Source organism: Sinocyclocheilus grahami, unplaced genomic scaffold (assembly GCF_001515645.1).
Source record: "Sinocyclocheilus grahami isolate Dianchi unplaced genomic scaffold, SAMN03320097.WGS_v1.1 scaffold126.1, whole genome shotgun sequence".
Lineage (NCBI taxonomy): Eukaryota > Metazoa > Chordata > Actinopteri > Cypriniformes > Cyprinidae > Sinocyclocheilus > Sinocyclocheilus grahami.
This window is the reverse complement of record NW_015505305.1, coordinates 5,083,005-5,096,675: the sequence shown is the minus strand read 5'-3', so window position 1 is coordinate 5,096,675 and position 13,671 is coordinate 5,083,005. Positions and strand designations below refer to the sequence as shown.

At 35.1% G+C, this 13,671-nt stretch overlaps 2 protein-coding genes across 2 annotated transcripts in view; both read right to left on the bottom strand.

Annotated features, from left to right (window-relative positions):
- Nucleotides 1-8,252, bottom strand: part of cpne3 (copine III) — a 16,939-nt gene extending 8,687 nt beyond the window's left edge. The window contains exons 1-9 of the mRNA XM_016278996.1: nt 8,026-8,252; nt 4,520-4,660; nt 4,251-4,430; nt 4,083-4,157; nt 3,014-3,085; nt 2,847-2,927; nt 2,607-2,696; nt 219-317; nt 45-131 (exon numbers count right to left, since the gene is read on the bottom strand). Coding sequence (XP_016134482.1) covers nt 45-131; nt 219-317; nt 2,607-2,696; nt 2,847-2,927; nt 3,014-3,085; nt 4,083-4,157; nt 4,251-4,430; nt 4,520-4,651 — 816 coding nt within the window. The 5' untranslated portion in view covers nt 4,652-4,660; nt 8,026-8,252. The remainder of the gene's footprint in view (nt 1-44; nt 132-218; nt 318-2,606; nt 2,697-2,846; nt 2,928-3,013; nt 3,086-4,082; nt 4,158-4,250; nt 4,431-4,519; nt 4,661-8,025) is intronic.
- A 1,056-nt stretch (nt 8,253-9,308) lies between these two features.
- On the bottom strand, nt 9,309-11,931 carry cremb (cAMP responsive element modulator b). The gene is made up of 3 exons (XM_016279068.1): nt 11,856-11,931; nt 10,258-10,408; nt 9,309-9,761 (listed from the first exon to the last, which is right to left on the bottom strand). Exons 1-3 carry the CDS (start codon nt 11,884-11,886, stop codon nt 9,617-9,619), a joined length of 327 nt encoding a protein of 108 aa, XP_016134554.1. The 5' UTR covers nt 11,887-11,931; the 3' UTR covers nt 9,309-9,616.
- Nucleotides 11,932-13,671: the final 1,740 nt, after the last annotated feature.

Genomic DNA, 13,671 nt, shown 5'->3' with positions numbered 1-13,671 from the left:
TGTTGAGAATGAAATCAGACAGGTGTGTTTATGTGACACAGTACCTGACAAACTTTCACACTCACTACTCCAGAGTTCTTATAATTTTTCTTCTTCTGTTTCTTCTTACTGTTTATACACTCAAACTCGGCCTGCAGGACACAAATCAGCATCTTTAGTTCAGAAACATTCACATATTCATCAGGTACTGAAATCAAGTGTGCTGAGGATCATCTCACCGGAGTGCTGCGAGAGGCCTCTTGTAGACGCTTCATATTGGTCTCAAAACTCCCTATCAAATCATGAGATCCATCGCTGTCATAATCGTAACATTCAACCTAAAAGAGGGTTGAAAAATACAGCATGAAGTAATCTGGAGTGAATGAGATTGAAGGGTAAAATAGAGGGGAATTTAGAAAGGTCATGCAAAAAAGTTCACCAAATGAAGAACCATAGCACAGGTCTATGGGTCTCTTCATTGAAAAATTTGTAAGACACCACAAAAACAGCACACCAAACTTGAGAACTCTAAATGAGTAGATGAGTGAAAGATGTTGCACACCCTGCCATCTCCACTGCACACATTTCATAAGGTTAGATATATGAAGAAACCTGTTGTCAAAGAACGTTCTAGCAGCACTGTGTTCTCGGAATCCTTCACTAGGACAGTGAGTCTTTCTGAGAAAACAGCATAATTTGAAATACAGTAATTAACAGTATCCTGAACTCAGTTATATTATTTTATTTACATTAACTCTGTTTTAGGTGTAATGCAGAAAAACTAAAAACATCTTGAACTTTTTAAGTAAAATAAAACATTTAAAAATTACAATTAATTACATACAATTTAAAATTGTCATTTGTACTGCATGACTTACCACTGAAATACAGTAATTAATAGTATTCTGAACGCAGTTATATTATTTGATTTACAGCAACTCTGGTTAATGTGTAATGCAAAGTAAAATAAAACATTTAAATAATTATAATTAATAATATACAATTTATTGATAATATACAATTTAACATTTTAGTTTGTACCCCATGATTTATTGCAGAAATACAGTAATTAACAGTATTCTGAACTCAGTTATATTATTTGACTTACAGCAACTCTGGTTAATGTGTAATGCAAAAGAAATACAAATATATCATTTTATAAGTAAAATAAAACATTTAAATAATTATAATTAATAATATACAATTTTACATTTTAGTTTGTACTCCATGACTTATTACTGAAATACAATAATTAACAGTATTCTGAACTGAAATTTACAGTAACTGTCTTTAACATGTAATACAAAATAAATAAAAATATATATTTTTATAAGTAAAAAAACATTTCTATAATTACAATTAATTATTTTCAATTTAAAAGTTACAAATGATTTATTTTTAATTATTATTATTTTAAAAATATAATTTGATATACCCGTATTGGCCCGAATATAAGACGACCCTGATTATAAGACGACGCCCCCTTTTTCCAGATGTACCTTTTGGAAAAAGGCTTTTTAAAAACCAAATCTTGTTTTTTTTCTCAGTAAAACACATTTTGTCTTCAATTATTTTCCTATTGCATATTTTTCCTATTTTAATTTTTGTTTTGAAAGTATGGTAAAAACTGGTAAAATGTACCAACAATCACATTTAAAAAATATACACTTTTTGATATACCATAAAAAAAACAAAAAACAGGTAGCCCATCTGAATTAGGACATTTACATTTATTTTTTTATCCATCTAATAGTAGCCTACCAAAATCGTATTAACAGTAGAAGTTAAATCTTACTGTAGTCTTCAAATCTGGGTACTGTCTTACGTTTTAAAATCACAAAGGGAGTTTGGTCCCATCAGGCTAACGTGACAGCCACGACTCATGCAGCTGTAAGGTTTTCTTTTTCTTTTGTTTTTACTCGCGATCTTTACAACACGCATTACGTTACGTATTTCATGGCACACTCGTTTTATGTGTATTTGGCGCCACTTATTGTTGTGGCTGTATTATTGACATGTCAAAGTCTAGACCCTGAATATAAGACGACCGCGTTTTTTCAAATGTATTTCCAAGAAAAAAACATCGTCTTATATTCGGGTCAATACGGTATGTTTGTTATTCATTTATTTTATATTTTTAAATGTTCTATTAAAATAACTTTGTTTCCATTGTAATATCAGCAAATCTGCATGCCCCTTTCATCAAGCTAAAGAGTTCAACACATGAAAATGGTTGACAATGACCTCATTCAGGAAACAATTTTGACAGAATAGCACCCGTCTAATGATATATGAAGGACAAACCAGCAGCTATTCAGTGACAAACATACATTTAATTACAAATGAAACAGCCGTTCTGATGAAAAATACCTGCTCTTTCCCCGACAGTGAGTTTCCCTTTAAGATGCTTTTGCAAGAAAAATAACAATAGGTCATGAACACTGATTGTAAGCCACCAAAAAACCCTTCTTACTACCAAGTCAAAGCCAAGCCAGAGTTTTATAGCTTCTACAATGAAGCCAGAACAATTACGGATTGTTAATCCAAGAGGCCAGCTTTTTATATGACACTTGCTTTTTAATATTATAAAATAACTTTTTAGAACAACCAATGAACACAGACTCTACCTTGATTGGTTTCTCCATGTCTCCTGCACAAAGAGATCGTAGAGGGATTTTAAAAGGCCTCCAGCAAGGATTCAAGTTATTTTTCACCACCTGGTATGAAAGATAGCCATTAAAGGGATAGTTCACCCAAAAATAATAATTCTGTAAGACCTTCATTTATCTTTAAGCACCCTCTGTTGTAGCTAATACTCCACATCTACATGCAAACACAAAACACACAACACACAACACACAATGCACCTCAGTTCGTGCAGCAAGCTGCCAGCCTGTTTCCGTCTGCCTGTAAAATTCCAGGTAGGGGTCTGATTTTCCAAAGAAATCCTGCAAGGAAACCCAAATTTAGACACTGAATGCATTTCACAGTATAAAAGTAAAGCAAATTCACAAACTCACATCTCATGTCTTACCTTATTGTCCAGTTTTCTAGCCTCCGCCTCAAAATTCACAACTCTGTTATCCTTGATCTCCTCTGCACTGATCTGAAGTGAATATAAATATACAAATATCTGCTGTTATAACACGGCAATAGTGCATTCTTGATTCTAATCAGTTGACAGACATCTTAAAGTGGTGATCAATATTTTATTGAGCAAGGATGTATTAAATTGATCAAAGGTGACAGTAAATGTTATTAAATATTTATATTTTAAATAAATGCTATTTTTTTAATCTAGTCATCAAAGAATCATGAAAAAATTTGTTATTAGTAATCATGAAAAAAAGCAGTTATTTTAAATTGTAATATGTCACAATATTACTGTTTTTACTGTATTTTTGACCAGATAAATGCAGCCTTGGTGAGAATAAGAGACTTAAAAAAAATGTAAAAATCTTACTAAATAGATATGTGTGTGTGTGTGTGTGTGTGTGTGTGTGTGTGTGTGTGTGAGAAGAGTTCAGATGCAAAAGCCTCTAAGTAACGTCTGAAATTGTCATCTAAACTAAACATTTTTATCAGGCTAGGTTTATCATGTCTAGGTTCAGAAATTTTACTCTAATTGCAATGTATAGTAAATGAGGGGAAGTCGTAGCATAATGGTTAGAGAGTCGGACTTGTAACCCAAAGGTTGTGGGTTCGAGTCTCGTACCGGCAGAGATTGTAGGTGGGGTGAATGTACAGCGCTCTCTCCCACCTTCAATACCACGACTGAGGTGCCCTTGACCATGGTGCCCCCGAACCCCCAACTGCTCCCCGGGCGCCGCAGCAAATATGGCTGCCCACTGCTCCGGGTGTGTGTTCACGGTGTGTGTGTGCACTTAGGATGGGATAAATGCAGCGCACTAATTCCGAGTATGGGTCACCATACTTGGCCACATGTCATGTCACTTTCACTTATAGGTCCTTTTCTATGCAATTAAATGCAGAATGCAGAAGTATTATCTGAACTCTTCATATATATATATATACAATCAGCTGATGTTCTTTATGCCACAACAACTTTATGGAAAAATATTATTCTCAAGCAACCACATCACCGTAATTGTTCCCTTTCCAGCAGGTTTCTTGTTCTTCAGCACCAAAGGTCTTGTCAGCTTGCTACTAGAAACAATCTGTGTAGAAATAAAAAAACAACAACACATCAGACAATCATGCAGGAAAAATGAATTCAAAACATGGATATTTTGGATCTTTGGTTGTCTTACCTGACCCAATGAGCACTCGAACTCGCCCAGGAAGTCATCATCGCTCAAATCAATGGTTTTATTATCAATATCGTAAAGGCCGAATCTGAGCTTCTGAACGACCTCAAAGTAGTAATCGACAACAAACTTCTTGGCAAATTTTGGGCTTAAGCAGTTCTTAACCCTCTCAGTGCGATCGACCTACGAAACAAAACACTTTCAGATTCCAAAACAAGCATTTTCCCATATACATTGGAACAGTATGCACAACAAACAACTGTTGAACTGACCTCAAACCACTGGTTTCCAGATGTGTTCATGAGCAGAACACACAGTGGGTCAGATTTGGACCCCACATCCGTGTCCAGCAGGTTTTCACAGGAGACTGTCAGCTCCACCTTGGTCACACATGAAACTGCCATTGGACTGATCTGTTTACATGGAAACATTACATGGAAACTTGATGAATGTGCCATGAGAACTGAAAGCATTTGAAATAACAGCATGTTCTTATGCCACAAACTGGTAGACAGTCATATTAGGAACAATCCAGTGGTTTCTGTATTTCTCTTTGTGCTTGATAACATTGCATGCTGTGGCCTCTGTAACTACTATTTAAAAGTGAAGTGACGTGTGGCCAAGTATGGTGACCCATACTCGGAATTAGTGCTCTGCATTTACCCATCCAAAGTGCACACACACAGCAGTGAACACACACAAACCGTGAACACACACCCGGAGCAGTGGGCACCCATTTATACTGCGGCCCAAGTATGGTGACCCATACTCGGAATTAGTGCTCTGCATTTACCCATCCAAAGTGCACACACACAGCAGTGAACACACACAAGCCGGGGAGCAGTTGGGGTTCAGTGCCTTGCTCAAGGGCACCTCAGTCGTGGTATTGAAGGTGGGAGAGAGTGCTGTACATTCACTCCCCCCACCTACAATCCCTGCCGGTACGAGACTCGAACCCACAACCTTTGGGTTATGAGTCTGACTCTCTAACCATTAGGCCACGACTTCCCCAATAAATAGGCCAAACTGCAATATGTACTTAGTTGTTAGCACCTGTACTGGTTGAAAATAATGTGACAGAGTAAGTTTTAGTTTCCCACGCTACTTATTTGTTTAATCAACCTAACTTGTCAGAACATATTCTGATTGAATCCGACCGGTTCTGTAGCTACTGTAAAGAATGACAATGTGTTTAGTTCAGAATCACTAATGGCTTTTTTTAGTGTTGCTGATGTTGTTTCATTATGAATAGTAGTTTAATAAAAATAATAATAAACTGCTTTTTGTTTGTTTTTTAAAGCCTACTTAATTTAAATGAACACAATACTATTGTAACTGCACATCTTAAGTCAACTTGCAACTAGTTGCGACATAACCGCTCACACAGATTACTTAAGTCTCTCTGAGGCAATTCATTTATTTAAATTAGTGTATATGAGTCTATTGAATATGTATATATTCAGCCTATTAGGATTATCTCTACATTATATATTTTATACAATACAATTTTAAGCTCCACATCACCTGGAATGAATTCAAACAAATAAATGTAATTATAATGGCAACACTTTACAACAAGGTCTCATTAGTAAGCATTAGTTAATGCATTAACTAAAATGAACAATACATTTGATATAGTGCTTATTAATCTCATTCTTTTTTTATAATTTTAGCAGATAAAACCTTTGATTTGAAAAATGTATTAGTAAATGTTGAAATTAACATTAACTGAGTTTAATAAATTCTTCAGAAGTATTTTTCATTGTTAGTTTATGTGAACAAATGGAACCTTATTGTAAAGTGTTATCATTATATCAGTTTATTTAAGTGGCTAACCAGTTATACTTTGTACTATGCATATAATCATAATAAAAATAATATTTGTAGTGTATAATCTTACTTTATGTGTGAGTTATACAGTAGTGTGATTGATAGGTGTTGTTTTCATGCAGAAGGGTGTGTGTGCGCTTGAGCAGAATGAGCTGTAGGCTACAGTCATTTAATCAGAAACCTTGAGCACGAGAGGAGGTGTGTGAGGAATCACTGTGCAATTCTGTGTGGGAGGAACAATGGAGACTCTTGAATGGAAAACTTGACTTATTATTAGGCCTGTCACAATAACAACTTTTTGTTGTGCAATATATTGCCCCAGAAATAATTGCGATAAGCTATATTATTGTCATTTTAAAGACCATTTTATGCCACTGAATATATAATCATAATGTAACAGCATAATAATGCAAGAAGGCCTACACACTTCCAAATGACAGCAAACTTTTAATTTTTAAGAATATTTAGATCATGGAAATTAAGAATCAAAAATATTAGATACCTTTAAAACTTGAATAAACAGTAAATAAACATTTTCTAACAAAAAGTGCAAAGTAACAAGTAGAAAAAAAAAGAAAAATGCACAAAGAACTTGCATGGAGATTTTTCCATCTATAGGACCTTCTTTTCTCTGTAAATGAAGAGTGCACACTATTGCTGAAAAACACAATCACTATTTAGCAGTCAGATGTCCGTATGCACAAAGGCACAGATCCCTAAACAAGGCCATATCTGCAGATTCAACTTTTTTTGTAGAAGCATTTTTATTTTTATTTTAACTAGCACCTCATGACTACACGTTATGTACGAGAATCTGCAAAAGACACAGGCGCAAGTGGAATGTACAAAACACGGTGACATTAATTTTTAAGTAAATATAATGGGCGATATATTGCATCACCAAAAATTATTGAGGTCATGTATACATATATTGCGCGATAAGTCGATATATTGATTATTGCGACAGGCCTAGTTATTATCAGAGCTGTCATCACATGTTAGACATTTAATAGGGTGTTATTAAGTGAAATGGCATTTATTGAAGTTATTTACCCATACTGAAAATAGGGTAGCATCAAATGGTAATAAAACACAATGTTTTTCTAAATACTAAGTACTAAATGATTAGCATATTTGTGTACCATGGTATGTACATAAACTCCAAGGTACTTCCCAAAATACCATGGGGCATGTACTGTAAAAAATAACTGGCGCATATCCAAAATAAATATGGTATTACCCTGGTAAGTTTTGTTGCAGTAACAAACAGCTAATTATAAATAACACCGTATAATAAATTGTTATTATTAGAATTGAGCCATGCAGAAACCTACACATATGGAAATTTCCCTAATGTTTTTTTTTTGTTTGCATTTAAATAGCTTTTATATGAACATAAAGAAAGGCAGGAACAGAACAAGTATTAATCACAGTACATGAAAGATCTCATCATATCTCTTCAAAAAAGAAATAAATTTTTTGTTATTAATTACTCTTAGTGATTTAATTAAATACGAGTAGGTATTTTCTTAAGAAACCTTTGTTTGTGAAAATATAATTTTGCCACAAGGATAAGAGAGTTAACAGCAGATTCTAAAGATTTGTTTTGGTTTTCAAAAAAGCAAACATCCTTAATGTGTAAATTACAGTTCATAATAACTTTAGAAAAACAATAGGAACTCAGATCTTTCCAGAAAAGCGATGAAACATTGCATGAGAAAAATGACAAATCTCTTCACTTTCTTTTTTTTACAGAAGGTGCATATATCAGCTGCATCACAACATTTCGACACAAAATAAAAATGTCCCCGCAGCTTTACCGTGACGTCATCATCTGCGATGCCGTTGGCTATACTCATATGGCTATGGAAATAATTGTGTTAACTACAGCAACACTGTAACTTAAGGATCTCGATTTTATGCCATAAAAATAGTCTGAATATTTTACCTCGAGTAGTCAGTAGTCGGTGTCTGACAGCGTAACTGTGTTACTAGTTTCGGTTCAGTTTGGTTTATTTTCCCTTGTGTTTCAGTCTCCTCGATGTTGTGAAGCTTGTTGTTATAAATGTTGTCATAAATAACAACAAAGTCTCCAGAATCTAATGTAAAGCGTCTGTTTTGATCCGTTCTTGAGGGAAGACCGTTGCGTCGCCCCTCTGACTGCATACAGCGCATGCGCAGTAGATTACGAAACTACTCTGTGGGAGTGTCTCCACAGATTGTTTGTTTTGGCTGTTAAATTGTATCTGTACTTTTATTTTGAACATTTCGAAATTATTTGTTAAATTGCATTACTTAAATGAACATATGGTTACTCTAAACCGTTTTTAAATGTTTTAATAACCGGCCTCTTGAGTAAGAAGTCAAAATACACAATTGCATGTGCTAAAATGCTAAAGCGATCAATATAATTAAAGAGTATATACATATATTTAGCTATGTTCAGTCAGAATCAACTAATTGACGTTATTCTATTAGTCGAAATGTCTTAAAAGGGAGCATGAAACACAGAGCGAACATTTAAAAGTAATTCTGTATTACAAAAAAAATCACTCACAGGGATTAATAACTGCACTGTGAAACATTTCCTAACATAAATCTCGCAACATAAAAAGCAACAACATGGAGAGCTAGATACATTTATTTAAACAGAAGCTAAAGATAAACATGAAACTGTGCTGATATTCTCAATGGACACTGAAGGACGTGCCACTTGAAAAACCACCAGGAAGGATTCAAGAATATATTTGTAACAAACAATTATCTAATATAAGATGTAATATATTTAGTTACAATTAATATGCCATAAATACAAAAACACTGTTTGTATATACAACACATATCTGTTTATCCTATATTTATTACAGTAAGCATATACAGTAGCTATGTTCATATCAGTTTTGGAGCTGGTGTGTTTGTGAATGACTCGTATAAGCAGTCCTTTGATATTAAATTAAATATTTCTCTTAAAGTAGATAGTGTGACAGCAAATATTTGAAATATTAAATCCAATTGTCAATATAAAATCTTCAAAAAAGCCTAATGAGCATAGGCAGTGCTGGTCTACTGTTCAATTTTCACAGAAGATATAAAACACACATATGACAACAATATTTTACAGTAAAACAGAATCAAAACAGATGGCTGCAGTCTATTGTGCCATTAAAATGAATCGGATTTCCCAGTGCACATTTGCCTTAGACTGTCCAGCTCCTCTGTCATTTTCTGCTTCTGGTTTTCAATGATGGCCATGCGCATCTCTAAGCTCCGCACATAGTCCTTCTTCCTGCGTCTGTACTCTTTGGCCGCCGTCCTGCAAAAAGCACAAGCAACACTGGCAACAAACCACATTGACTGGCTCTGGAGCACTTGGACCTCCAGCGTACACACATGCACACATCACCACCTTTCGCACATGGGACGTCACAGACCATGCACCTTTTCCGATTATTACGAGAGGTGGCTAGACATTACGTGAAAAGCACGTTTGCTCTATAAACGGTATAGTCTTTCGTGTTTTGATTTGCAGTGGACTGTTGTTATTCGGTTTTGTGACAGTATAGGTCTTTAAGAGCCTTGAGTTCTTCAATAAGCATCTTGTTTTGTTTTTCAAGCACGGCAACTCGGTTCTCGAGACATTTGACATATTCTTTCTTCTTCCGGCGACATTCCCGGGCAGCTTCCCTGGAAGCAACAACAGAGAAGCTCTGTGAGTGTTAATACTGTAAATCATACATTGTGTTTACAGGTCCCACTTCAAGCAAGTCAGAACTTCAGAGCATCATCGTGTCCAAAACAGGAGAACTTGAGCTGTGAATTAGTGATTTTTTTAGTTGCATGTACAACGCAAATGATTCCACAAGCTTGGTTTTTCCATTCGAAGCGTCGTCATGAAACAAAGAAAGCTTTTAGAACATGCTGAGACTTAACTTTCATGCTCAAGCATGACGCAGTGATAGGCTACAAGCAAAAAATACAAGCCTTTGACTGCATCAGAAGTTGAAAGCAGATGAATGGATGCAACTGAAGAACATGTGAGACCTCAGGTGGTGAAAGAAGTGAGGGGAAGACCAAGCAACATGCCAAGACAGACTGAAATGAGCTGTTATAATGATTTCATGCTCTTAGGCTACAGAATGCAGTGGTAATTCTGGAATGGGGAAGTGCGGCTGGACATTACCTGTTTTTCATAAGTCGGAGTTCCCTCTTGCGTGATGCTCCCTCAGTCAGCTGCTGAGGGCTGGGCAGAGAACCGGGAGAGCCGTCCATCGCCTGGGAAAGGCCAGATACGGGAGAGGGAATCTGATATGCAGACATACCTCCAGTGGTGGCTGCAAAAACACAACACATTCATTTACAGAGATCTTTTCAAATACATTATTTTACAGAACATTTACTGCATATTTTGTGTTTCCATCACAGGTAACAAGGATTTTTTTCTGCTGCAATTATTTTATTTTTTATATATATATATATCATTTTCAATAAACTTGTAAGTGTTCTTTACAAAATAATAAAACTGTTCAACCAACTAGCACAAAACTCTCTCACATTGATCCCAGGTAATCTTTATTGTTGACCCCCACATCTGCAATATTTAATCTGTGACTTTTAGAGGAAGCTGATATTGTGGAAATTGTTATGGCTGTTCTGGGCGTTATAGCGATGCTATGATAGCAAACAATACATTTCACAAAACGAAGTGTCCAAAAGCTTTTTGCAGCATTACTTACTGCACTAGTAACTAACTAAAAGAGAAACAAAGGAAGAAAGTAGAGTTAACATTATACTACAACAAGAACAACTCAATATTTTTCAGGACATTTACTGAAAGTAATTCTCCTATTTCCTATAACATGCACTACAAAATTCCAGATTTTCGAGGATGAGTGAGAACCCTGGCAGTTTCCAATAAACATGTCAAGTACGTGAGGCAGAGATGAATGACAGAGATGAAACACCCAGGTGTTTTGGACTGAGCCCCAATATGAACATAATATAAAAGTCTTTTGCTTATTGCTTTTCTGAAACATACTAACACTGCTGTTAAACTACATTTTTGATCTTACTTTTTGATCTCTCTTCATTGAAACAAGTGAAATCATTTTACAAAGCTTATGAACAATGAAAACAATTTTTTTACATGTGTCTGATTCTCTTTGTCTCCGTGGAGACTGCAGCGCATTATAAGAGATGATTAATCTGGTAGTCTTGCTCTCGCAAAAGGAGATGCTTTTAATCACAGCATGACTCTGAACTGACGTCAATGTACATCTTATTTGCCGTTCAGCATTTACATTTCCCTGCTAGTGTCCAATTCCAGGAAACAACATGACGTCAGCTGCACTGTGAGTGGGCAGCGCATTCACACGTTTCAGAGAGAGAAAGCAACAGAGGGGCTGAAAGAAAAGAGTGAGAGCTACAGAGGAACTCAACAGGAAGCAAAAAAATGTGAACATTTCATTCTTTCAGCCTGTTGCATGCTGCAGCGATGATTCATCGCAAGAATATAATGAGAGAACAGATTCAATACAAATTGTATATAATTTTCTCAGTACAATCTCTGTGTCTCTACCAAAACTTCAAAGTTTTGTTTGAGCATTTGAAATGTTGTTTCTCCGTTCATATTCTCTGACAAATCAAATTTAAAATGACCAAATCAAATCCACAGGGACAAACAACCAAAATAAACTTATTTAAAACGCAATCTTTAAAGCAAGTTTCCAATGTTAAACAAGCTGATAACCACGTAAGAACCACAGAAAACAGCGGATGTACCTGATTCTGTCTCATCTCCAGTCACAGCCATATAGTGAGCTGAAAGCTTGTCTGTCTCTCTCTGCTGTCAGCATGCAATGCTGCCTAAACCACAAGCTAAGTGTGCAGTCACTGTCAAGGCCATTGACATCACTATGACATCATTAGCCTCCTGATGTCAGTAACACAGTGACTAGCGGAGCCAGCCCTCCTTTTCCCCCCACCTCCCTCTGCTGTCATTCACACATCAGACTGTGAGCCGGACCGAAGCACACAACAGAAGGGAGTTTATATGCTTAAAAGCTTCATATGTATAGGACTGTCCTTAGATTTTCTTTTCAGTTATGATTTCAACTAAATGAAGATGCATTATGCATAATGTCATGTGATGTTGTTTTTCTTTAAATGTATGAACAAATGGGCTTCCTGGTAGGCTGTGAATTGCATGAGACACTTTTATCACTTTTAACTCAAAAATAAACAGAAAGAAATTACACTACCATTAAAAAAAAATGTTTTTTTATTACATTTTTTATATACTAATTAATTTTTTTCATCAAAGAATCCTGAAAAAAAAATGTATCACAGTTTCCACAAAAATATTATGTGGCACAGCCGTTTCCAACATTTATATTAAGAAGAAATGTTTCTTGAGCAGCAAATCAGCATATTAGAATGACTTCTGAAGGATCATGTGACACTGAAAACTTGAGTAATGATGCTGAAAATTGACCTTTGCCATCACAAAAATAAATTACATTTTAGAATATATTCAAATAGAAAACAGTTATTTTAAATAATTTTTAAGTAATAACAATTTACATTTATTATTACATTATTACTGTTTTTACTGTATTTTACATTAAATAAATGCATCCTTGGTGTGCATAAGCTTCTAAAACATTAAACATTTTATTGCGTCTAAATTTTTGAAAGGTAGTGTATATAAAAATTAATGAAGAAAATTAATGATGCATTTTGCACATTTTCTTCACCAGAATGATTTTACTGCAAAGAACAAAAATCTCATTACTACTTAATTATTATTAAAACAAGGTCAAATGCAAACAAACATAATCCTAATGGTCCTAATTTTTTTATTTTGGGGCAAACCGTGAACATGTTCTAATGAGAATCATCCTTGTGTTTATTTTTACGTCTATGTGTTTGTTTAATGTTTATTTAACATGTGGATTAAAAAAAACTTTAGTATTTACTTTGATATGGTATTATATCAAATGAGAGTATAATCCAAATGAATGACTCAAATGGTGACGTCATTACCTTGGCCCTTATTTTCAGACACAATGTAAGTGCCATTGCTGGAGTGGACAGCATACTGCATTATGGGAGCCCCAGGCCAGGAAGTGAAGGTTTCATATCTCTGCTGGCAGGGGATAAACTGGGCACCGCCGCTCTGGTTGACAGACACTTCAGAACAACAAAACAAAAGTCACATGAGGACAAGCCTGTGCACATCATATTTTAATTTGTCAATAATGTTTATAAAGTTTTGGTTTCACCTACAATGGCCTCAAAATGTGTTAAGGAAAGACAGAGCACTTTTTAAACAAAATATTTCACAAAAAGTGGTTTGCTTGATTTTTTAAAAGATAAAAGAATAGATATATTGTTCAAAATTACACAAAAAGTATTTGAACACCTTCTCATTGACAAACATTAGTGAAACTCAAGGCAAACTTGCTTTAAAAATCATAGACAACCAGCTGATTCAAAATCATAAAATGCAATGGCATTCATACATTTTTAGGCGTGACTTAAGAGTCCATAAGTGGCTGAATAGATTTTGGGGCCACTGTACATGTGAAATATGCCT